Source organism: Papaver somniferum, chromosome 3 (assembly GCF_003573695.1).
Source record: "Papaver somniferum cultivar HN1 chromosome 3, ASM357369v1, whole genome shotgun sequence".
In the NCBI taxonomy this organism is placed as follows: Eukaryota; Viridiplantae; Streptophyta; class Magnoliopsida; order Ranunculales; family Papaveraceae; genus Papaver; species Papaver somniferum.
The window spans coordinates 70,172,243-70,192,903 of record NC_039360.1 but is presented as its reverse complement, the minus strand read 5'-3'; the positions used below and the strand labels follow the sequence as shown (position 1 = coordinate 70,192,903).

The 20,661-nt window shown below is 36.7% G+C and overlaps 3 protein-coding genes across 3 annotated transcripts; 2 read left to right on the top strand and 1 right to left on the bottom strand.

Moving 5' to 3' along the window:
• The first annotated feature begins 4,408 nt into the window (after positions 1–4,408).
• LOC113356448 (zinc finger CCCH domain-containing protein 7-like) lies at positions 4,409–9,209 on the top strand. Its single transcript, XM_026599587.1, has 10 exons — positions 4,409–4,607; positions 4,947–6,005; positions 6,126–6,276; positions 6,387–6,483; positions 6,727–6,801; positions 7,138–7,228; positions 7,474–7,744; positions 7,858–7,900; positions 7,990–8,093; positions 8,486–9,209. Exons 2-10 carry the CDS (start codon positions 4,990–4,992, stop codon positions 8,990–8,992), a joined length of 2,355 nt encoding a protein of 784 aa, XP_026455372.1. The 5' UTR covers positions 4,409–4,607; positions 4,947–4,989; the 3' UTR covers positions 8,993–9,209.
• A 295-nt stretch (positions 9,210–9,504) lies between these two features.
• On the top strand, positions 9,505–10,803 carry LOC113356447 (NAD(P)H-quinone oxidoreductase subunit M, chloroplastic-like). Its single transcript, XM_026599586.1, has 2 exons — positions 9,505–10,048; positions 10,490–10,803. Exons 1-2 carry the CDS (start codon positions 9,611–9,613, stop codon positions 10,679–10,681), a joined length of 630 nt encoding a protein of 209 aa, XP_026455371.1. The 5' UTR covers positions 9,505–9,610; the 3' UTR covers positions 10,682–10,803.
• LOC113356445 lies at positions 10,706–14,057 on the bottom strand. Its single transcript, XM_026599585.1, has 4 exons — positions 12,497–14,057; positions 12,161–12,377; positions 11,629–11,717; positions 10,706–11,026 (listed from the first exon to the last, which is right to left on the bottom strand). Exons 1-4 carry the CDS (start codon positions 13,715–13,717, stop codon positions 10,952–10,954), a joined length of 1,602 nt encoding a protein of 533 aa, XP_026455370.1. The 5' UTR covers positions 13,718–14,057; the 3' UTR covers positions 10,706–10,951.
• Between the last annotated feature and the right edge of the window lie 6,604 nt (positions 14,058–20,661).

Here is a 20,661-nt window from a genome sequence, read left to right as displayed (position 1 = left end):
CTCCACAATGCACTAAATTTGGCCCACAACGGAGGAACAACATATATGTTTGTTTTGACTCACTTTCTATTATTTGATATCTTGAGATTTTAACCGGTGATATATTCACAACCCGTTTTTCCGATTGTCATTTTGATGAGACAATTTTCCCACCATTAGGGGGAGAATTTAAGCCTCCTGAAGAACAAAGTAAACTTTCTTGGTATATACCTACTCTGTTTCATCTTTACCCCAACACGTCAATCATAAATTGAAGTGCAAAATATTATCCATCTTCAGAACATTGCTGATCAAATGACATATGCATTTGTTGATATAACAAGAATAACTAAATCGCACATACAGGCTAAAAATACCATGGCATGTACTAGTATCCCAGTTGGACATGTCGTGATCGCTCCGGAAAATGAGTCGTCTAAGGTATGCTTGAAGCGTGGACGTATCATTGGTTCAAAGGATTCTGCTTATCGAAAAAGGAAAAGCCTGCCAAAATCGACAAAAGATAGTACTCATAAGGAGGCTATAGATGAATGATCCACATTTCCAAACTTACTACCTCTAGTCGAGGAAAACGCCCCTGAAAGGGAACTGGTACTAGGAAATGAAGAAATTTCCATAAATTTTGCATGCAAGAAATAAATGTGGGATCATAACAAAGTTTTCGTCAATGATAAATATTTTACAGTAGATACTAAGATTACTATGGATAAAGATGGCCCTGAGTCACAATCTATAGAAGAATGTCGTGAAAGACATGATTGGACGAAATTGAAGGACACCATTAAAGCAGAATAGTCTTTCTTACTAACCGCAATGTTTTAAGATTTGTAGTTCAAACACCTTGAAAGGGAGAGGTTAACTAGTGGACCGCCAACTTTTTCGTTTGAAACCTATATGAACAGTCCTTGTACAATCTATAAGTTCGGTTTTGAAACTGTATTTAATATGTTTATAACAAGGTAAGTTATACCCGAACTGTTCACGAACAGAATTCCAACAAGAACAAGTCTTGTAATCTATATTTCAAGATATAAATTTAACAAGAACAAGTCTTGTAGGTTCTTTACACTTGAGTTAATACTATATAGGTTTAAATACATACAACATGTGATATTTCAATTATAAAGATAAAACGATATAATGCATAAAAGAAATAACACAGACATCAGAGATTCTTATTAACGAGGAAAACTACAATCTTGTACAAAAACCTCGGGACCTAGTCCAGAATGAACACACACTAATTTAAGTTACTACACCAATTACCTAGTACCATATTTCAGACTAGATGTAATACCTGCTTCAGTTGTATTCGTGCACCTATAAAACTCCTAGCAGAATATCGATTCTCTTTAGGAATTACTCTTTTAAATCTTTAGCAAAACACCAATTTTCTTTATAAGATGCTCCTCATCAATTAGGGTTTTCCGTTCCGTAACCTAGTTGTTTCATCCTCACAAGATCACCTAGAAAAATCTAGAGATATCTTGATATATCAAATCCATGGTTTATGAAAAACACCTAGAAACAGGTTCCGTAATTATCAAAAAAGATAGCTTGCCTATGCTTTACGATCCCTGAGTAAAGTCTTTTGAAATCTCACTATTGTTCGTGAAGAACAAAGATGTGGAAAACAACCTTATGCAATACACATACAATTTTTCAAGGGATAGGTTGTGTGGTTACATGAAACCTTTATTTATATTGAATGATCAAGGCTAGGTTGCTTGGAAAAAAAGCTACCTTGTCTAGGAAAGGAAACACCCACATACTTGACCAAAATGGGCTTTTAGTCACGTATTCACGGTTTTGGTTCGCAAATTGTTGCCAAAATTTCGTGTACAATTTCTTATTCACGAATTCAAACTTAGCTACAGATATAAGTGTTGTTATATTAAATCACTCATAACTTTTTTTGTTATAACTCGGAATTGAGTGATATTTGGCTTGTTGAATTCGTATTCTCATTCACCACAACATAAGTACCTTTTAAATGAAAAAGGTCACTCTCATAAAAGTCTTAGGCTCAAATATCTTCGAGTGTATATATAAATATATATTTGTCGTGGTAAGAATTATTTTATAGAGTGATCACTTGTTTCGATAGATAGAGAGGTAGAGTAAACAAGAGAATCAAGTGCTTGTTACTAACCTTTGATAAAGTTCTCCAAGATGTGTTAGTGTATTCTTCAATCTCGATTCTTCAAGGGTAGATTTGATTCTATATTCTACTTCTTAAACCTAATACAGTCTGAAACTGACTTTTAGGAGACTAAATCAAGAATGTGTTTTTTCATCTAAATTTGACAACTAACTTGACATACCAACGCTAGTGGGTTCAACCGAGCAATGCTCTAACACACCTAAAAATGTGAACCCGTTTGGTTGCAAATGGGTGTTCGTAAGAAAACGTGATGGTAAAAATGAAGTTGTTCGCTATAAAGAGTGACTTATAGCACAAGGTTTCTCGCGGAGACGTGGAAGAAACATATTCCCCTGTTATGGATGATATTACGTTCCGATAATTTATTAGTATGGAAGTGTTTGAAGGACTTGACCCGGAAGGATTTAGATTGTCCGAAAACAAACCACGTCATATGTGTTCACTCAAACTTAACCGAGCTTTATATATATTAAAGCAATCTAGACGAATGATATAATCTTCTAAGTGAATATTTGATTAGTAAGGGATATGTCAATGATCTTACTTGTCCCCGTGTTATTATAAAGAAGACCACAATAGGATTCTCTATCATAGATGTATGTAATGATGATATCAACTTAGTTGGAACTCCTGGAGAACTCTTAAAGGCAATTGAATGTTTAAAGGTAGAATTTGAGATTATGGATCTTGGAAAAACAAAGTTTTGTCTCGGCCTGCAGATTGAGCACTACCCGAGTGACATACTTGAAAAAATATACTGAGAAACTTTTAAAACGTTTCAATATGGATAAATCTTATCCTCTTAACATCCCTATGGTAGTGAGATCTTTTGACATTAAAAATGATTGTTTTCGTCCAAAGGAAGAAAACAAAATTCTTCTTGGTCCAGAAGTACCATATTAGAGTGCAATTGGTGCACTATTGTATCTTGCACAATATATTAGACCTGACATTTCTTTTGCACTTAATTTGTTAGCAGTATTCAGTCTGCTCCATTGGGCAGGTGTAAAACATATCTTTCGATATCTTCATGGTACTGCAGACATGGGATTGTTTTACTCAAAGGATGTCACATTCTTTGCAATTAAAGGGATATATGAGTGAAGGTTATCTTTCTGATCCACACAAAAAGTCATTTCTCAAACTGGATATGTGTTTACAAGTGGTGGTACTGCAACTTCTTGGAGATCGTGTAAACAAAGCTTTCCAGCTACCTCCTCCAACCACTCTGAGATTATCGCCCTTCATGAAGCTAGCAGAGAATGTGCATGGCTAAGATCATTAATCACTCATCTCTGAAGTTCATGTGATTTACCTTCTGTCATAAAAGTATCAACCATCATCTATGAAGATAATGCATCACCATGTATCTCACAGATCACGGAAGGTAACATCATGGTGATCAAATGAAACATATTTCACCAAAACTATTTTATCTCACAATCTAGAAAAGAATACGAGATATGTATCCAGAAGATGCAGTCGTGTGAAAGTTATATTGATTTATTTACCGAGTCCTTACCGACATCAATCTACAAAAAGCTAGTTTATGGAATCCATATGCGCATCTGTATGAGCAGTAAACTCGATGAAGTTTTGATTTGGGGGAGTTAGACACGTTGTATTTTTTTCCCTTCGTTAAGGTTTTGTGCCCTCAGAGGTTTCCTAACCATTTTTTGTTTTAGTATTGTACTCTTGTTCATTAGTTCAGATTTTTTCCCGATAAAATTTTAACGAGGCAATAATAAAAAATGGTGGATATCCAAGGGTGAGTATTGTATAAGTTAGTGGCTATCCACTAGTTAACCCGCAAGTCATCTAAACATGAGGTGTTAACGAAGTCATTTTCATTTCTATCTTGATACTTACTGCAACTGCATGCAATTGGTGTTCCCTTATGACACCAACAGTAAGATGTGTTGATATTCATGTTCGTGTTAGACTAATAATTTACACATGAAGTTAGTGGCTATCATGCATGTGTTCATTTGAGAACACTATATATACTTTTAGGCCTTTGTATTTCGATCTATCCCATTTCTTACAAGTCTAATAAGAATTTCCTCATACTCTCTAAAAGTTTATTACTTTGATTAGTGCTTGGTTAATATTTCAGTAGCTTAGACGTTGTCAAAACAGGTGGCTAAGTCAAGGATCCAGATAAGATGAAGAAACCGGCAATGTGTTACAGGAGTACGTGTATAAAACCGTGCACCAGTTTTTCGTATCCGAGTTAGAACATATATCATCTCCGAGTCACCCTAATTTCATCACGCACCAATCAAAAAGGTCAAAGTCGTACGCCCTAATTTCTTCCCACAATCAAAAGTTTCCGTCTCCTTTTCTCTTCACTTTCCATCCTTTCAAACCTGCAAATCTCTTTCTATCTGCGGGAAATCGATTATCTCCTTAAATCTCAGAACGACAAGAGCCCTTATTGCAGGTATACATTTGAATGTTTATTTTCCAATACCTTATAAATCTCAAAACTATTGAATGGTTTAGTTTTCTTAAAGAACCCTAATTTGAATTCATCTCGTGTTTTTCTTATTTAAAGTTATTGATTTTTGTTTATCTTGATTTTTATTTTTCATCATGTTCACTGCTGCAATTTGATTATTATTGTTTGACCACCATTTATGTTTAGGATAGAAGTTAAGGCTTATGTTGTTTTTAACGTGTTTTGTTTTTACAGTATTTAATCCTGTTCAATTTTAGTTAGATTTGGATATCGAAATTGATAAGTAAATGACTGAGTTTTGGTTCTTACCTTGTATTTTAGTGTAAAAAGCGGAGAAATTGAGTATACAAAGACTAGATTTTCGATGCCTAAGGTATTGCCTTCGCGGCCAACACTTGCATCTGGTTCAGTAAAAGAATCACCTCCTTCAACTCATGTTGCAAGAAATAACAAAACATGGCGCAGGACAGAGAACATTACCTCTTCACCATATGCAAAATCGGGGTTGAGCAATGGTCAATCACCGAAACAGTTTGGAAACACTCAGAGTGCTACTTCTTATGTTCGTAAAGGTCGCAGTCTGGTAAGAAATCCTGTGGCAGGTCCTGCTCTTTCAAATGGACCTAATGGCTTCAGCAGTACCTCAGTTTATAGGTTGAATCCTGTGAATAGAACTGAAGCAATTCAAAGTTTTGGGTCTGAAAAGAAGAATAGCACCCTTAAACCTCAAAATGGTTTGAAAACAGGTCCGGAGGTGGGCACTGCACCTCACTTGAAAGTTCAAACCAAGTCCTTAAGCTGGGTTTCCAAGTCATCCACATCTCCAAGTCATTCCACAGAAGGAGGTGGCTCAGAAGCGACATTGAGTAACACCGAAATTCTGAAAACAAAAGATGCTCCTAATGTAGCTGGGGCTTTTCAAAAAGAGGCTGTTGCAATCAGGGTGATGGGAACCAAAGAAGATATCAGTGATGATGGGAAATCAAAGCTTTCCTCGGCAAAGAAGATGATATACGTGAAGCACAAGTCGCATCAGTTGGTTGCTGCTCGTCATTCTGAAAGTAGTGGTCCATCTGCCAGTCTTATAGAGAAGAACCAAGCAGTACCTTGCACTAAAACCCATGGTCAATATTTTAAAAGGAACAAGAACCAGCTTATTCGGAATGCTCCTTTGAATCAAAGTCACCATAGGCTAGCACATAACTCTCGTGATGAAAGTTTGAATTCTGAGGGTCAAGGGACGACAAATGACTCCTACAAATTTAGCAGAAACATGAGTAGGGTAAGAGCAGAAAAGAATCTCTTCCCATGGAAAAGGATGTCATACTGGAGAAAAAATATGGCTTCATGTTCCAATAGGAGTTCCTCGTCACTGATCAAGTAAGTTTACAAGTACTTTATTGCTTCTTTACTTTTAAGGTGGCTTTATGTTTCATTGTCTTTCATATTTTTCCTTGCCTTAATTTGCCAATGCTTATGGAAGATTATTGTACCTTCCAGCAAAAAATTACTTCTCTCACTTAAACGGGATACGGTTTACACAAGGTCAACAGGGGGATTCTCCCTTAGAAGATCCAAAGTATTGAGTATAGGAGGGTCAAATTTAAAATGGTCAAAATCTATCGAAAAACGCATCAAAAAAGTTAATGAGGTTAGTTGATCCATGTGATGCAAGGAATTTTGTTCTCCGAGTCGTAGATGGTGCTTTTTTTAACTTGTATGCTTTAACGGTGAAAAACGTTCTGCTGGTATGCAATTTAGGAAGCTACGATAGCAGTTGCTGAGGTAGAGAAGAAGAAAAGAGAGCAGAAGGTTGCTTTTGCAGTTGGAAGAGCCAAGATCCGAAATCAATTATCCCGTAAGTCAGCTCTGAATTTAGAGCTGAAATCGGGTAGGCCAATCAACTGTTCTGGTTTGACGAATAAACTTCCTCTATTCAGTGAATTTGATTTTTCTGAATATTGTGGATGTGGATAGTATGTGTGGTGTATCCTTCAGTTGATTGGTTCTCCTCGTCACCAGAGTTTGTATGCTTGGCATATGCTATAATTTACTTCTCGATTGACTCTTATTAAATGGCTATGATACCTTCCATTTTCAGGGGAACGCGTATTCCGTATTGGTTCTGTTCGGTATAAAATGGATTCGTCAAGGCGGACACTTCAGAGGATTCCTGGTAATTAATTATATGTATTCCATTTTTTCGAAATACTTAAGCTTTGATTACTCCGTGAATCATCAATATCATATACATGTTGCGATAGTTACGCTTCTCTAATAAACTTAGAATGCCTCCTGAAATGGTGTATCCAAATCTGGATCAGCATAGAAGCATTGCGTTTTCCTGGTGGGCCAAATATCGTTATCGTTGCTCCAGTTATTAGTAATATACAATATAATCTTTGGATGGCCATTTTTCATTTAACACACGTTTCTCTTCCCTGACCTTGCTTATTAAGTTATTTAGGGGAAAAAAGGAGTATCTTTATGCAGTTATTTTTCCTCTGTTTAGATGAAAACCCTTCGTCGGGTCTTGATCAACAGTCGGGACGAAACAGCAGGATGTCTTTCATTCCAAAGAGATTGCTGATTGGCAATAAAGAGTACGTGGGTTTGTTTTTCTTCAATTTCAATTTATTAACTGTTAGGATTCTAGAATTTTGTTTCTGCTTTCTTGTTTTTTCTCCAACCGCAAGGTCTCTTCGCTTGCCATCCTATTACATCTTATTGTAAAAGCAATGGAGAATCTGCCGCGGTACGGGAAAAAGGCAGAAATCTTGTGAACCAATGCTCGGAAGTGTCAGTCAAGCATAACTACTTTGGTATATATGCATTTAATCCCGTACAGATACATTCGAATTGGAAATGGTAATCAGCTTGTTAGAGATCCAAAGACACGGATTCGCACCTTGGCAAGTGAAAAAATTAGATGGAGTCTTCACAGTGTGAGGTTGCGCTTGGCAAGAAAACAACAGTATTGTCAGTTTTTCACAAGATTTGGTAAATGCAATAAGGAGGATGGGAAATGCCGTTTTATTCATGATCCTGCTAAAATTGCAGTCTGTACAAAATTTCTGAAAGGTTTATGCAATGATACTAACTGCAAGTTAACTCATAAGGTGCGGTACAGATTCTCACATGTGCTCTTATTGTAATTTGTATCTCCCATCAAACTGGTATTAGGTATTGTCATTTGCGTCTCACATTATTGCCATCTGATTAATTCATTTAGGTCATTCCTGAAAGGATGCAGGATTGTTCTTATTTTTTGCAAGGTAGGTGTTTTTCCTCTTCTTTTGGTTTTTAGCATCGATACTTAGATAATAACAAAGCAGATAATGGTATTAATCCTGTCTTTTGACAGGATTATGCACCAACGAGAATTGTCCATACAGGCATGTAAATGTGAACCCCGATTCTTCAGTTTGTGAAGGTTTCCTCAGGGGATATTGTGCTGAAGGCAATGAGGTATCTCTGTGTTGCGTGCTCCATTAATGTCTTTTTACTTTGATCGATTTATGACTCTTTCTTTTTCCCAGCAGGATTTAGAGTTAGTTAGGTGTTCAAACGCATGTGTAATCTTGGGCCACTTACTTCTTATTATCATTACTACCTTATGTGCTCATGACTGGTGTTGTAAGCCATATCATGCAGTGGAAATTGAGTTTAATAGACAGGTGTATCGCATTTGAAGCTTATACCCACAAGACAAAAAAAAAATGCATATTTTATAGGTTTAGTGACCATTTTGCATGGAGCGTTTGTTTTTGCAATACATTTTTCTTCTGAAGCTGAATCTGACATTTCCCTCCCTTCCCCATCCCAACTTCCATTTTCTTGTTTTCTCCTTGGATATGCAGTGTCGTAAAAAGCACAGCTATGTATGTCCCCAATTTGAGTCAACAGGAGAATGTCCTCAAGGTAAGAAGTGCAAACTTCACCACCCAAGTCGAAACATGAAGAACAGGAAAAGGAAAAGAGCCAAGGAAAATAATTCTAAGCATGTCAGAGGTCGTTACTTTGGAAGCAACAGGTTCGATGGTGAGATCGAATTCGGAAGGATTGCTTCGAGTGGACACTGCAGCGAGCAAAAAAAGAACGGACACAGTTCCTTCTCGGAGGGGGAAATCATGGACTATATCAGCTTGGAAGTGGGTGAGAGTGACAACGAGGAAGGAGGTGAAGAAGCCCAAGGGAATACTGATGATGCAATGGACACAAGTACAAACTTGTGCATGGAAGCTGACTTGTTGTCAGATCATCTAATGCTACCATTAGATGATCTGGATGGCGACGATGACCTTATTAAACCTATTGCTATCATGAATATTCCTATAAAACAACCTCATACGTTGATAAAAGAATGACCATGAGTAATTGTAGTTAGGAAATTTTGGTGCCCCAAACCTGACTCAGTCTTCCCTTTAAAGAAAAGGGGAATGCTGTTTCATGGTTAAACACGGGCTTAGTTTTTCTTGTGCAATTGTTGTATGTTTTTGTTTTATTAGATTAGATGTGTATACATTGATAGATTACTGAAAAAATAGTATTTTTTTGATTAATATAGTAACTGAGTTCAGGAAATCACTTTTGGGTATGTTCTTCTATTCTTGTCACTCAGCAGTCAGCACACCCACATCATGCTGCTGGCTGCTGCCTGCTGCCCTGGAGCCAAAACCACTTGGCATTAGCTTGCCTGGCTGACCAAAATCAACTACTAAAGATGTCTACAAATGACTGCAGAACCTGTTGTAGTCCTTTGTATCATTTCAAAACATCAATCTTCATTTGTGGATGATATTTTCTGTTCGTCCCTCACCACACCTGGTCTTTTATCCAATCCATAAACAAATATAGGAAATCCGCAAGTATTTCTTCTATTTCTTTCTTTTTTCTGTAGCTATTTACCCACTCCTATCTATTAGGAAAAGGGAACAATCAGATACTAACGAGCCAAAAGAAAGCACAAAAATTTCCCTCCACCAATGGCTGCCATGGCTGCAACAAGCTTTTCATTGTTGGGTTTGATCGGAGGGAACGGTAAGAACTTAGCTGGAAGGAGGAGGATAGCAGCAGCAGTAACACCTCAAGAGGCTCAAGTGAGTGAAGAAGTACAAGAAGAAAAACAACCGGAAGAACCAAAGGTAAAGAACCAGAAACGAATGCCAGAAAAAAGAGTTGAACCTCAATTGATGGCACAGAGCAAGAACATGGGAAGGGAATACGGAGGCGATTGGTTGAGCAGCGTGACTCGCCATGTTAGGATATATGCAGCCTACATAGACCCTGTTACTCATGCATTTGATCAAACTCAGATGGATAAACTCACAATTATCCTCGACCCACAAAATGAATTCAACTGGAATTATGATACTTGCAACATGGTCTATACTTACTTCCAGGAGCTCGTAGATCACTACGAGGTATTAATGCCAATATGGAACTAATTATTCTCTGTTACATCTATTCATGTTCGTCGTATTGGTGAGTTAGTTGTAGATATTTGACTAGGAACACAAGTTAACACAACCCATTCATTCTGAGATCTTAAGATAAGGCCATTAGACAGCTGACTGACAGACTTTTCTTGAATGCTACGACTATCCTTCTTCACATAGTACCATTGAGGTATTCTACTTGGAAAGGTAGACTGCTTCAATACATTATACTGCACCAGTGTCCGATTTCTGGTTACCAGTGTAAAGACTTAAAGTTGATGTGATAACGTTACTCTAAAATCTCTACCAAAGCATTAATGGTAGTCTCAGTTTCTACAGAGATAATTGAATGGCCAATGCATATTCATAATTTTTAAATTCTGTATGCACGGAGTCAAAAAAATAAAAATCTGTTCTTGTTCTCAGGGTGCACCGCTGACGGAATACACACTCCGCCTTATTGGTTCGGATGTTGAGCACTACATCAGAAAGCTGTTGTATGACGGGGAGATCACATACAACATGAATGCCAGACAACTAAATTTCAGCATGGGAAAGCCCCGTGTAATATTTAATGCCAACGATGAAAGCCAGATTCAGGGTATAGTGCCACAGTAAGATCGTAAAAATGTAGCCATGATGAATGAAAAAGAAGCTTTCTGCTAATGTATAGATATCAAGTTAACAAACAAACATTTGGCCAGGAAAAAAAAGAAGGAACTATAATGTTATAAACAAAATAAGTTCCAACATTTGCGCCGCTACTGTACATATTTATACTGATCACCAGGACTTCCAGGACCCAAACAGTGAAATGCAAATTTGTGCTACCCTTATACTTACAACAACTCGGCTAACATCAATCTGCACTTCTCAAGGAGTAATCTCCTAGGCAGGGCCCAAAATCTGGCTCATAAATGAGGCTTTTCTCCATGGGACAAATGATCCTTCTTGTGCGACAGTCTGCAAACACCAAAGACATATATTAGGTGCAATATCACATTTTAAATAAAAAGGAGATACATATATGCTTCATGGACACATTCTGCATTATTAAAACAATTACGTCAATCAAGATACAATTTTACAATCCATAAACAGACTTGACACCCTGATCTGCATAGAATAATATACCAGTAAAAAAAATGAAACGCCTCACTAGAGCAAAGATTTCATGTCGCACAAAAGCTACTACAATTTGGCTATCTGTAATATTATGTGTTTTCCAGTTCACTCTTACCCTTAAAATTATGTGTTTCTTTTTTTTCTTTCCAAACAGACAACTACATAGAATATAATGCATCGAGCACATGTAGAATCGCTTCACATTGAATAATCAGAAGTCCAAATTGACTCTCTGGAGCAGCCTCTAAACATCTAAATTGCTCATACAGCAAGCACCGACACTATTATAACTTGACTTCTATGTCTAGTCTATGCAAGTTTAATGAATACAAAAGGCTCAAGAAACTCAGACAGGAATAGAATTGCAGGTAGGTAATTATATACAAGTGAAAGTATTCAGATGTACTGGTAACTAAATAGACATCAAATTGGGAATTTACCTCGTTATAGAAGAATAAGCAACGCAGAAGCAACAATGCTCTACGCGCATTGCCCTGTTCTCTGGCGCGATCAACCATTTCTTTAAGATCTACAAAATGAACACAAATAATTTTAGTTCAGAGAAAAATCAAATACCAAGAGTTAATCTGAGACACAACATGCATATTAATATAGGGATAAGTGGATTAAACAAGCGATAGAATAATTTTATATCAGAAAGTGTTTCCAAATACCAAAGATAAATTTGGCTTCTGAAACAACATCAAAAACATGACAATACAGGATATTTATATTTCCCAAGACCAAATGGAAAACATGCTAAGACTACTATTCATATAAATACTGAACATGCTCCAGTTAGTCTCGAATTTCCACAACTCAGTGAAGAAATATAAAGGCAAACAAATAGAACCCTCTGAAGAAGCTAGATAACTATCAAATTATTCAACAAATTTTGGTAACTGCAAATTTAGTGTTAAGTTGCTTGATAGTTCTGTTATGTCTGAAGGGTCTGTGATATGGAATATTTACCTGAGTAGTGGTCGAAATAAGAACGTCCCATTTCATCTGTTTCATAGTTTACAGAACTTCTACGTGTCTCTCTAAATCGTTTTATCGGCTCGCGTTCAGATGCTAAGTCGTACTTATCTCTGTACTCCGTTACATCATATGGCATGTTTATAATTTTCAGAAGTTTTTTTTTATATTCGGAACGAGCGTCATCAGTAGCCAGATAATCTTCGTCCATCTTAAAGTTTGTAAACAATACAGAAAAACAAACTGGTAAGTATACAAAATGAAACCAAAAAGGAAAAACAAAAACACAGCAAAACACCAGCTTTTTTCTACTGACAACCGTACTCTTACATGTAACTGATGGCGTTTCTGAGGTTTACGCAGTCCGAACTCCAGTTTGCTATAAGGGACACCATAGGGAACAGAAGGCGTAACCATGTTCTCTTCTCCATATTCTAAAATCATATCATCAGTCATCAAGAACATGGCTCTACCCCTTAATCTAACACTCTTAAGAAACATATAGTAACTCTCATCCACCATAGATGTCGGTTCAAGCTTGAATTCATCAAGGAATGAATGAGAATCATTAATTAGCCTAGACTTCCTCTTGGAGTATTCTTTGGTCTGATGACAATCATCAATGTTCCTTTTGATGCCTTTAGGAGGTACTGGCGTTGGACGAGAGGAAGAGTTCCTTTTGATGCATTTAGGAGGCAGTGGCATGCGATGGGAATCATTGATTGGCATAGATTTCCCCTTGGAGGGTCTAGGAGGTAAGGATGTCGATGGCATCTCCTTCAAACCATCCTTGCGAATCTTCTTCGTTGCGTAACCTCTCTTTCCTTCATGACCGATATTACCTCCTAAATCATCACTTTGAACTGGTAATGGCTCTTCATACTTTACATATACAGATTTCCCCTTCTCACTCGTCATCTCAAGGACATAAGATTTCCCATCTTCCCTCAAGTTGGCCAAGAACATCTTGTACTCAGGATCAAGATCATCCACCACATCTATCCCATTACCATCCATCTCCATTTCCATGTCTATGCCCACATGAATACCCTCATTCCTATCATCCTCTTCCTCCTCCTCAATACTATCCTCATTATCGTCAGCACCATCATCCTTATCCCCATTTAATGTTTTCAAATACATGACATAGTCAGGGTCGGCCTCAAAATCATCTCCTTCCAAAACATGCACCTTTCTCCTTTTTCGACCCATTTTCTCTACAAAGTGTTTTCGACCACTAAACCCTTTCATCATATCAACATCATCGTCATCACTACTGCTAGACAATTGCCTAGCTCTTTTATGTGTCTGACTTCGACTACTTTTAGGTGAACTAGTCCTCCTACGAGTGATCTTTTGAGAACTAAATTTAGGTTTCATATGATTCTTAAAACTATTTCTTTTTTCACCTTGTTTAGATGATTCACCAATATAACCATACGAGGGTTTAGGCTTCATATGATTCTTAAAACTATTTTCAGCTTGTTTGGATGATTCACCTACATAACCATAATAGGTATTTCGAACTAGGGGTCTTTCCAAAGACCTCATACTGTGAAATGCCTAGAAATACAAACTAAAAATCAAAGTGAAAACCAAAGGCTAGAGCATAATGTACCTTGAATGTGTTGTTGTTAGGGCTCTGAATAAGAAAAGGATGGATCTTTTCTTGATTTGGATAATGAAGATCAAAAACCCCTCGAGAGTTAAAACCAGACAGGTGAGAAATAAAATAAAAGATGAAACCCTTCCAAGTTCCAAACATGCAATAAAGACTAAAGAGAGAGTGATAAAAAGGTGGAAGATTGAAAGTCTGAAACGTGTTTACTTGACTTTGGGCAATTGAAACGGCCGGAGTTTTTGTGATTAAAGTATGTACTTGGGTTGGTTGAACGCTTGAACTCAAACATTAACTTCCTCAAAAACAGCACCAGATATAGCAACATTGAGAATGGGATTTGGTAAACTGGTACCCCGTTACCAGTCAATGCAAATACAGTGGGACTGCTTTACCACACTGCATAGGTGCAACGCAGAATTAAGACCGTACGGTATGTTGATTTTGACCAAAGACCTGAAAAACATTTTCCTAGCAGTTATTTTTTTTTTTTTTTTTGACACCAACAGAAGTGCATACATTCACTGATAGCAAGAAAGTACGACTGAAGCATCAAACATCCCTTGAGATTTTTATAGTTGGTTGGGATGTTACCAAAAAAAATGAAACGAAGCCCAAGTTGTTCGAGCTTTATTAGCCAGCTTATGAGCTGCTTTGTTCGCAGTTTTTTTTACATAGTTGATTGAACCACCATTAATACTGCATAGGAGGTGCTTTATTTCTATTACAAGACCCTGATTTTTACATTAGCAGAAACTAGAAATTCTTAGAGAACTAGGTGCCAAACAGTTATGCACTTCTGATAAATACGTTGGACTGCCAATCCTGCTGGGTAAGGCTAAAACACCTTCATTCAAGTCCATCAATGATGCTTTTCAAAACAGACTTTCGGATTGGAATTCAAAACTACTTAATCAACCAGCTAAGAGTCTAGGACTACTATGGTTAAATCTGTTTTGAATTCTATCGCATCCCATTATATGAGTAACCTTAAGCTACCTAAGCATGCTTTAAAGCAACTTGATACAATTTAGAGAAAATTCTAGTGGGGTAATAAAAATAGCAGGGGCATAAACTTCATAGCTTGGAATTCTCTATGTAACACAAAAGCTGAAGGAGGATTAGCTTTTAGGAATCTAAAGCAATTTAACATGGCTTTAATAACCAAGTTAGCATGGAGACTTTGTACAAAGTCTAAACAGCTGTGGGTCAAAATCCTGAAACCAAAGTATTCATCATATTGTCATTTCCTAGATCTTCAAGAAGAACATTTTAATTCCTTTTGGGTCTGTAAAGGAATAAAAAAAGGTCTGGAAATTGTTAGAAAGTTTCATAGATGTGGGACAAAGACTCTAGTTTGGTATGACAAATGGATGACCATCCTCCGATTCCAAATAGTAGTTATACAGAACCTGCTAGAATAGTTTATGTCTGCGATCTAATGCTACAAAATCCTAGAAGATGGAATGTTTCTATGATTAGGGCAGTCTTTCAAGAGATATAACCAATCTCATTTTGAAATGCATTTAGTTCAGCATGGCCAAGACACAATCATCTGTTGACCAAATACAAGATATGTTTTTACTGTTAAATCCACTTATCCTCAAGGTAAACATTTATAGTCTCAACTAGTTCCAAAAAAAGTTTGGAAACATTTATGGAGGACTAATACACCACATAGAGTAAAGCATTTTATTTGAAAATGTCTCAAGAACATTTTTCCAACAATGGTCGAATTGAGTTTCTATAAAAAAAATGAAATAAATACTGATTGCCCAGTATGTAATCAAGCACCTGAAACTTTGGAGCATCTCATGTTAGGTTGTGACTCAGCTAGATCAATCTGGTTATCAATGAACATAAATGTCGACCATATTCAATCCACCAATACTTCAGTGGCTTCTTGGATAAAAAGTCGGTTTTCAGATACAGTCATTATGCAACATGACTCATGGAACCTATGGATAATCAGAGCTATGATAACCTCTTGGGAAATTTGGAATAATAAATGCAATAAAGTGTTTCGAAATAAAAATCAAAATACACTGAAATCAATTAAAAATATAAACTATAAAATAAATCAGTGTCTCAATAGTATGGATTATCATCAGCAACATCATAATTCTAATACTTCTTCGCAGAATAATCCAATCTGGCAGTCTTCTCCTTATGATCATCTTAAGATCAATATAGATGCTTCTTATGATGAGAAGAAAAAAGTCTTTGGTATTGGTCTAATAATTAGAGATTGTACAAGTACCTGCAGGGGAATCAGAGGCAGATAGTGCAATGGAGGACTAAATGCAGAGCAGACTGATTGTTTGGCAGTTCAAGAAGCTATCACATGGGCAAATGCTCTAAATCTTTCAAATGTTTTGTTTGAATTAGTATGTCTTAATGTAGCAGTTTGGTGTTCATAAATTGTACATACAAGAGTGTCCACAGATCTGCCTTCGTTTTGTAGTCTGTGGATTATTGCCACCACCACCAGAAACCAACAACAAAACCACCATTAACACTAGAGGAAACCGCAAATGCAGAAAAATCCCGGGACCTAGTCCAGACTTGAACACCACAATGTATTAGGCCGCTACAGACTCTAGCCTACTACAAGTTAACTTCGAACTGGAATGTAGTTGAGCCCTAACCAAGTATCACACCGATTAAGGTATATTCGCGTTCCTTACGCCTCTTGAGTTTCGCAAGATCCTGCATACTTGATTCCCCTAGATGATTTCTTTTACAACCTAGAAGTTGCTACGACCCAAAGTCGAAGACTTATACAAATCTGTCTCCCACATATAAGTCTGGTTTTCGTCTTTAGATAAAGATCAAGGTGAACAGGAAACACAACTAATAATCCGGTCTTATGTCTCCCGAAGAGCAGCCTAGAATATTAGTTACCTCAAAATAACCTAACTAATTAACAGAAGAAGTTATTGCGTAATCACAAGAGTCTGAGACGAAGAAACTGTTGTGTTTACTTTTTAGATCTTACCTATCGAAGGTAAATCTCGAGAAAATCTTAGAGAAGATTAAACTCAACACGATAGAAAAAGTAAGATCAGGATATGCAACTAAAAATATAAATAGTTGGACCTGGCTTCACGAATCTCAAGCGAAGTCTTTAAGTCGTTAAACCTAGTAATGATTTTCAGAAGAACTGGAAACCTAGGTTAAGAGAGAATTGACTCTAGTTTGCAACTAGGACACACGAAAGTATCGGTATTAGGTTTCCCAGATGCTAGAGCTTCTACTTATATAGTCTTTTAAATCAGGGTTGCTTACAATCAAAGCTAAGATAGCTTTTTAACAAAGCAATTAATATTCATTGTTAGATGAACACCTGACTTAAGATTCAAGCTAAGTTTGCTTAGAAAATAAGCAATCAATCTCCACTGTTAGATGGTTTATCTTGATACACACAAATGAAATATACTTATATTCAGATATAAATGAACTGTACCTAAACATGTATAACGAGCTGGCTCAATAACAGTTAACCGAATTTATCCATATGAACACTTTTAGCTTAACTGTATTCATCTAACACTTATAGACTCAATCTAATAATTAACCAATCATGATAGATTATCAAATGTATCTAAATGTGTTTTAAGAGAGTTGTTCAAATGTTCACTATCTCATAGAAATATATATGAAGCATTTGAAACATATTCAACTTGGTTTGTAAGTGTACAAAGTATGTATACAAGAACCAATTCATGAACATAATTCCACAGTTTGCAAACCAAGTTCGCATACCTTAAAGGCATTGAAAATCCAGGGACTTTAGTTCGCAAACGAACCTGAGTTCATGAGTATAGACAATTTAGTTTGCATACTGAGTATGTGAACAAGTTGTCATAACTGTCGATTTATAAAAAAACCACTGAGTTCGAAAACTAAGTTAGCGAACCACCGCTTCGTACCTTACCTAATTTTCCCGTTCGCAAACACAGTTGACAAACCACAGTTCCGGACCCATACAGATAAACTCGTTCACAAACAAGAGTTCCGAACCCAACTAGTATTTCACAGTTCGCATACTGAGTACGCATATTGTGCAATACCCAGACTTTGGTAATAGTTCTAAAACTCTAGATAATCGATTTGAAACATCCTTAGAAGGACGACAATGGTAATCTTACACATACCACTAGCTTCAACTAATTTTCAAATGATTATTTGATCAGTACGAAACATTCAAAGTTATCATCAAATGATTGTCTCACACAGATCATGTATGATGTTCAAGGTAATTTTCACATGATCAACTAGACTTACTATTTAGTTTCCAACAAATGAATTGTTTACAACTAAAGTTGTCAAGTAGATGATAAAATATTTGAAGCTTTAAACTCATATTTCGAGAATTATATTAACGAGATAAAGTCGACTCAAAACTTCTATGTGTATAACATAAAGTCTATATAGTTATACGACTTAGTCTCATTAGTATATATAATTGAATAGAATTCCGAGTGATAGGTAAGTTTTAGTCTCCACATACCTTTTGTTGTTGAAGTTCCTCCAAAGTCTTCAGTAGATATTCTTCTTCAAATGCTGAACGCCGTGAAATCTAATGCTCAACTACACACTTCTATCCTAATCCGAGACATAGATATAAGTAGATTAGAAATCAAGATATAGTTTTGATCAACTAAATCTGACAACAAGCGTGAGATAACAACACTTGCGAGTTCGACCGAGCAATGCTCTAACACCAAGATTACCTAAATTAGTTTGCCCAACATTTGCATGTGCACAATTTTTGTTGAAATCTTGTATGCCAGAACATAAGAGAGACGCTCTAGGTCGGTTTATGCGTGAGAAACCTAGTAATTCTATTTTAGGAAACAAGAATCTTGAATACCTTAATATAGAGAGTCCTATTTTTGGACATTGTTCTCCAGTGAGGAAAATATCCCTAATACTCCCATAGTGCCGGAAATGGCAACTCTAAGAACTTTGTTGAATCCAACTAGGACTAGCCGTCCATCAACCATCAGGTTAGATGACACTGAAGACAATTATGAGATGAAACCTGGGACCATATGGTTGAGTCTTTGTGTACATGTGGGTTTCAAAATAAGATTGTTAAGCAAGCGATGACATTTCTGAATGACATCGCCGAATAGATCCAACAATGGGAAAATAGTAGCGAACCCCAGAAAACAATTCTTCTTGCAGAGGAAACGTTAATAGGGTAAAAGGAGGCTTAAAATCAGTGCCAAAATTGTAGCAATAACTGAAAGGTTAGAAGCTTTAGAATTGGGTCACGCTAGTGGTAGAGTTGAGCCTTTTTGGGAAGGCCATACTATTCAAGAGCAAGCCAATGCTCTTTATAATAATACTAGATTCGATAATCGTCGGAAATTTGACCCATATTCAGAAACCTATAATCCTGGTTGGAGAAACCATCCGAACATTTCATGGTCTAAGGACCATAATCAAGGTAAGTTTAGTAATTTGAATGCTCCCCCAGGTTTTGGCTATACTAAGAATCCTTCATGACCATCTCATTTTTAGAATCGGTCCGATAAGAAAATCGTAAGTCTAGAGGAATCTATCGCCTTGTTAACCCAAGAGACTGCAATATTTTCATTAATTGATGACACAATGTTTAAAAGAAAATAAAAAGATGGTCTAGGCTAACTCTCAGGCTATTTTCGAGTTAAAAACCCAAGTTGGTCTGATAAATGAGTGTTTAAGAGAAAAAGGTAGGTTTCCTAATCAAACACAACCCAACCCTAGGGGAGTTCATGAAGTAGGTGCAAAAATATCAAATTAATTGAATTTTATTAGAACCCTCGGGAGTGGTAGAGTTGTATACAACAAGGTAACCATGCCCGATAGTGGACATATTGTCGTTAACCCCTCAGGACCACCAGTAGTTGAGAAGACTGATAGAGTTTCTGATGATGCCAATTCGGTTCCTGAGAAGAATTATTTCATGCCTAGAGCCCCATTTCCACAGCTACTAGTATCAACAAAGAAAGAATCCAACTATAATGACATAATGAAGCTTTTTAAGAAAGTTACCATAACCTTCCGTTACTAGAAGCAATTAGGCAACTCCCGGATTATGCCAAGTCTCTCAAGGATATGCGTACGCGAAAGAGAATGCTTAGTGTCCCTAAAAAACCTTTTTAGTTAGTCATGTAAGTTCGATCATTCAGAACACCACAACTCCTAAGTATAAAGACCCGGGTACCCCTACCATTGCTTGCACGATAGGAAAACACATGGTAGCGAAAGCTTTACTTGACTTAGGAGCCAGTGTGAACTTATTTATGTACCATCTGTACTTACAGCTGGGACTTGGTGAAATAAAACCTACCAAGATAACACTGTAGTTAGCTGATAGGTCTGTTAAAATTCCTCGTGGTATGATAGAGGATGTTATTATTGAGTTCGACAAGTTTATTTATCATGTGGATTTCGTTTTCCTAGATATCCAACCTTTCCATGACCCAGAGAACCAGATACCTGTGATTTTAGATCGCCCCTTTTTAACTACCTCTAATGCGATCATAAACTATTGAAATGGTATCATGAATATATATTTTGTTAATATGACTATTGAGCTAATATTTTAATGTGAATAGGTGAATATGATAGGAACCTTAGTTCAGGAATCATTACCAAACATCGTATCGGGAGATCCATTAGAGAGTTGTCTATCCCATTTTAGCCTGGATTTCGATGATGATAGCAACATTGAACAAGTAAATGCTCTGTTGGATTCTATTCATGTGTTAGATACTGATAGATGGAAAGCTAGGTTCGAACCATTACTATCTTCCGATTCTATCTTAATCCAAGAGCCTCATAAGTTGGACCCTAATTATGCATTTTTAGGCCCACCTGAGAC